Consider the following 6,000-nt stretch of genomic DNA (forward strand, 5'->3'; position numbering starts at 1 on the left):
AAGAAAGATTAACCAGACCAATATTTTTCTCCATCATCAGGCCGAGCTTTACTTTTTCTCTACCGGGCGAGTTGGCCGTGCGCGTAGAGGCGCCCGGCTGTGAGCTTGCATCCGGGAGATAGTAGGTTCGAATCCCACTATCGGCAGCCCTGAAGATGGTTTTCCGTGGTTTCCCATTTTCACACCAGGCAAATGCTTGGGCTGTACCTTAATTAAGGCCACGGCCGCTTCCTTCCAACTCCTAGGCCTTTCCTATCCCATCGTCGCCATAAGACCTATCTGTGTCGGTGCGACGTAAAGCCCTTAGCAAAAAAAAAACTTTTTCTCTAGCTTTTCCCTTGAGACCTCCTGCAGTGTTGATGAAAGATTTGGCGTTGGCACGAAACCACATGTACAAAATCTGTAAGGCAGTGTGTCGTGAAATCCTCTGTGATATGTGCTTTTTAATATGGATATTTTTTGGGATGGGGTCAATCTAGACTTAGCGTCATCCATTTACCGAGACCATTGTAATCACGGCAACCACTGTTCGTCAATCTACTGTACACTAGGTCACCCACAGGGCAGATAAAGAGTTACGTTAAATCGAAGAAAAATGAGAGTATCCACAAGAGAATGGTAAACCTCGTGTATTGTGAGAAAATGAAAAGCATTCTGGACATTGTTAATGCAATACTAATCTCATTATTATTATTATTATTATTATTATTATTATTATTATTATTATTATTATTATTTCTTCGTTAGACCAAACTAAGGAGGGCGATTAAACTTATTTAGCTGATCTCGTTGCCGTTTTCTTCTCCCAAAATCTTTTCATCTTCTCGCTGTGGTTTTTCTTACGATTTTCTGACCAGGATTCGCTGGTGGTACAGCTTGGATAGTCTGCAGAGCGGCGATTGTCGACTAATTTTCTGAACTTGGATATGTCTAATAAAATACCATCTGTGATTCCTATTTCTTCAAGATCTTTTCCAACGTCGAGCAGCCAGTTGTTTTCTAATCTTATTTATAGGGCAAGGTTCAGAATTCTTTTGATCGATCTCTGATTACTCATTCTGAGATTATGTCCATGAAATTTCAAAAGTCTTTTCCTAAATGTGTTTGAGATTTTCTCTGAGCGTTGGTACAGGTCATGAGATTTCTTTATCATCCAGATTCTCCCTGTACAGACTGGTCCAAAAATGTCCTTAAGATTTTTCCTTCTTCCTTTTCTACATCTTTAACCAATGACCTGCCCCCAATGATCAGTGTTTCAGATGCGTACAGTGCTCCAGGCTTGATTACAGTATTATTATTTTTATTTGTCGTTTTAGCGTAATGAGGACTACGGGGCTCGTATCTTCTCGTCACTTGGGTCTTCCGTTTTCTCCTCTTCCAGTGTTCCTTCATTTCTTTACTCCATCCACGTTAGTCTGCTGGTTCCTGTGTTCTTCCTACTCGTAAGTGACGTTGGAAAAATTCCCCGCTGGATGGCTTGCCGAAAGTATTGGCGGTCATGTATGAACTTGTGCGGAATCCTCAGTTGTTCCAGATCCGACTTGACCGGAGAGACCCACTTGTTCCTGGATGCCTTCTCTCTGCCTGCCACAGCGAAGACCCTGCTGGTATGTCTGCAGGGGTTCATACGGGTTAAGTGCTCATAAAAGGCCAGGTGCCTTTTTCTTATACAAGTTACGATGTCTTTCTTATGTTTGTATAGCTCATCGTTGTGCTGAATTCTTCAGGTGCCTCTCTCGTCTCTTACGGACCACAGTAATCTCCTCAGGACCTTCCTTTCCTTGAGTTTTAGTTTCCTGAGAGCACCTTTCCTGGTCATGACGAGACAATCGGAGTCTTAGAGAACAGATAGTTTTACTACCACATTGTAGTGCCTAAGTGAGAATATTATTCTTTATTTATTCCTAAAAATTACAATCCTTTCCTTAATCATCATTATCCAGTCGATTAGATTAGCAGTTTGTCTTTTTCTACGACTACGAGCGCTAATGTGAGTCAATGCATTGTTTCACTTAAGCCCTTATAACTACATACGGTGTGGAGATTTTTTAAAAAAAACCGCCTGAAGGTATTGAACCAAGGAACGCATTACAGAAACAATTGTGTAAATAAACTAATCTAGCTAGAATTTGAATAAAAAAGAAAATGAGTAAAGAAACAAACGATTTTAGGCTATTTTAACGAGACTGCATTTAGGCCGGAAGTGATTTTCTAGATTTGTTTTTTTAAGTTTGATAGAGCTATCCAAAACTCACAATTTGAAACCTTTCAGGGCACTTTACCGCTCAAGTTTCGGAACAGTTGACGAAATTGGTTAATTTTAAGTTTTTCGTAGTATGGAGGTCTGCTAAGACCGTGTAGGCTGTGATGTCAGTATGGATGGATGGCCAGACAGTGTTACCTCGCAACCGTGTAGGCTGTGATGTCAGTATGGATGGATGGCCAGGCAGTGTTACCTAGCAACCGTGAAGGCTATATTGTTCCACTGCTCTCCATTATTAATGTTGAAATCATTTCTTAACATACGAAGTAGAGGCCTCCATACCACGAAAAACGTAAAATTAAACAATTTCCTCAGTTGTGCTGAAAGTTGAAGGCTGAATGGGCCGGAAACGTCTTAAATTGTGAGTCTTGGATAGCTCTATCAAACTAAAAAAGCAAATTTCGAAAACCCACTTCCGGCCTAAATGCAGTTCCGGAAAAACAGCATAAAATCGTTGTTTCTTTACGCGTTTTCCTTTTTTATTCAAATCCTAGCCAAATTAACTTATTTATATAATTATTTCTGTAATGTGTTCCTCGGTTCAATACTCTCAGGCGTTTTATTATTTTTTAAATGTCCACACTGAATGCACTTATAAGGACTTAACTGAAACTCTGCATTGACTCACATTAGCACTCGTAGTGTTGCTTAACTGAAACAATGCGTTAACTCACATTAGCGCTCGTAGTGGTAGAAAGAGGCAAATCTAATCGACCAGATAAGGATGATTAAGAAAAGGATTGTAATTTTTAGGATTGTAGCTCATATTCCTAGAATGTTTCCAACATTGAGCTGCTTGCCTGAAGGGCTAGAACTGTGGATTTTTTTAAAGTGTACTCTTCCATGTATGTATTTATTCGGGTATACGAAACTCATCAGTGATACCGTCTGCTCCAGGTACCTTCTCATACGTCGACCCACGCTTCCAGGTGCGAACTGTGGAGTACGTCGCCGATCAGCAAGGCTTCCATCCAGTGCTGAGCAACCCCGTCGCTGACACGCCGACAGTGGCAGCAGCCAAACAAAAGCATGCCGAGTTGTTCGATCGCATTGCGCAGGACCACGCAAGGATAGCTGCCGAGCGGGCAGCTGAGAAACAGGCGCAGCAGAATAACCTGCCAGACTACTACTGAACAGTAGTACACTCTCCTCTCCTTTAAAGACTTAATTCATGTTTAGACTCATCTATATTTCACTGGTATTTAGTACCATCTGTACAGGATGGTTACTGTTTTGGTTCAGTAAGAACATTTTTCGCTGAAATCTAAGCGTCACTGATTGCAACAATATGTCCTCAAGACTTAAAGTTTCTAAACTCAATTCTTTTTTTACAATGCCGTGCAATAGTAAACGGGCGTATATTTTTCCTTTTGTATCCTAGCTTTTGAGTATATAACTGATAAATTAAAAACGTCCTGTTTTAATACTCTTCCGTTATACAATGTTATAAACAGATGTACGAGAATTTTAAGCTTCGACAATAAGTCTTTCACAACTTCACGTATGTGTTACCTAGCAACCATGCAGCTTGTTACGGCTGCTATTTTCAGATGACTAACAGCCATAAGACACAGCGTGCGCGGTTGCTAGGTAACGTTCTCTGGTCATTCATCCATAGTTGACAGCACAGCCGGCGTGGTTGCTAGGAAACACTTATGTCATGACGTGAAAGGCTTATACTTTCCACCTAGAAAGGCTTAAAATAAATTTACTCTGTGCTTACCACAGTTTCGCACTTTTTGTGGAATGAGTTGGTTTCGTTTATTACTTTATTTGCCAAAGGGATATAAGCATTTTACCTTATTAAACTTTGCATGACAAAAGAGACGACCCTAATCTTGAGGACATATTAGAAGATATTCAACATTTTGATCATGTGAATCACCACATTTCAGTGCATTTAAAAATTTCTTCTAAATAATTTCATTTTTATTGGCCGTTTTGCTGCGGCCACCCATTTGGTGTTTCAACAATAAGAGACAATAAGATGAATTATAGTGTATATGTAAATAATGATTAATTAACACCAGCTGTTTACAACAAAGTGAGAATTAATACTTCGTGCTATAAAGCTTGAAGCTTATCAAATTATGTAATTTCTGTATTATTTTACGTGTTAACAAATAAAATGTTAGTCTTTCAAAGACTAGAATGATGATTATTAACTCTGAACAAAAGTGCATTTTAGCCTTGTTGATACCATGAGTGTACGTGCCGACTGTTGCAGTAAGCATATTGTTGTTTCGCTCGTCAGTACATAGACTGGCTTGATGCAGCTCTCCTTGCCACACTATACTGTGCTAATCATTTCATTTCTACGTAACAAATACATCCTACATCTACTCTAACCTATTTGCCATATTCTTACCTTGGTCTACCCCTACTGTTCTTACCGCCTACACTTCCCTCAATAACTAACTGAACACACCTTGGGTGTCTTAAGATGTGTGCTGTCACTCTATATCTTCTTGTAGTCTTGTTTAGCCACAACGTTCTTATCCCACCAGTTCGATTTAATATCTCTTCATTCATGAATCGATCTACCCATCTCATCTTCAGCATTCTTCTGCAACACGCCATTTAATAATCTTCTATTCTCTTTCTTGCTGAGTTAGTTATCCTCCATATTACACTTCCATACAATGACACGCTCCAAACGAAAGTCATCAAAAACATATTTCTAATTCCTATATCAATGTTCGAAGTGAGGAAATTAAGTGAGGCCTTTGTTGCACGTGCTAGTCTACATTTTATGTCCTCTTTACTTATGCCATCGTTAATCATTCTACTACCCAAGTAACAATATTCATCTACTGTACTTCATTTAAGAATTTATTTCATAATCTCATATTTCCTGTCTCACCTGCCTTCATTTGACAGCGCTCCATTACTTTTGTTTCGAATTTGTTTATTTTCACTTTATACTCCTTACCCAAGACTTTGTGGGTACCATTCAGCAATTTATCCAGTTCTTCTGCAGACCCAGTTATATCATCGGCAAGTATCAGAGTTTTGATTTCCTCTGATTTGATTGTGATTCTTTTCCAAAATTCCTCTTTGATTTTCTTTACCGTCTGTTCTATAGAAACAATGAAAAGGAGAGGGTTCAAACTGCACCCTTGTCTCACTCCTTTTTCTAGATTGTAGATAATTTTTATTCTCCCTACCTGATCCCAATCACTTTCAGAATCTCAAATCAACACTATTTTTTTGTTTGCTAGGGGCTTTACGTCGCACCGACACAGATAGGTCTTATGGCGACGAAAATCAACATTATAGAATGCATTTTCTAGATCTACGAATGTCATGTAAAGTGGGATTGTTTTCCTTAATTAGATCGTCGAAGATCAGATGTAAAGTCAGAATTAGTTCACGTGTTCCTACATTTCTTCTGAAGCCAAACTGATCATCTCCCAACTCAGTCTCAACTTGTCTTTCATTTTTTCTGTAAATAATACGAGTTAAGGTTTCGCATTCATTAGATATTAAACTAATGGTGCAGTAGTTTTCACACTTGTCAGCATCTGCTTTTTTGGGAATACGTATAACGACATTCTGTCTAAAATCAGATGCTGCTGCTCTTGTATCATACCTGTTACATACTAATGGAATAACCTCGCCATATAGGCTTATCCTAAAACAGTCGGTAATTCTGAGGGTATATAGTCAAATCCAGATGTCTTGCTCCTATTTAGGTCTCTCAAAGCTCTATCGAAATCTGATCTCAAAACTGGGAC

At 39.1% G+C, this 6,000-nt stretch overlaps 1 protein-coding gene across 1 annotated transcript in view; it reads left to right on the forward strand.

Moving 5' to 3' along the window:
• Positions 1 to 4,415, forward strand: part of LOC136886493 (cuticle protein 10.9) — a 50,151-nt gene extending 45,736 nt beyond the window's left edge. The window contains exon 3 of the mRNA XM_068230998.1: positions 3,161 to 4,415. Coding sequence (XP_068087099.1) covers positions 3,161 to 3,396 — 236 coding nt within the window. The 3' untranslated portion in view covers positions 3,397 to 4,415. The remainder of the gene's footprint in view (positions 1 to 3,160) is intronic.
• Positions 4,416 to 6,000: the final 1,585 nt, after the last annotated feature.

Source organism: Anabrus simplex, chromosome X (assembly GCF_040414725.1).
Source record: "Anabrus simplex isolate iqAnaSimp1 chromosome X, ASM4041472v1, whole genome shotgun sequence".
Classification (NCBI taxonomy): Eukaryota; Metazoa; Arthropoda; class Insecta; order Orthoptera; family Tettigoniidae; genus Anabrus; species Anabrus simplex.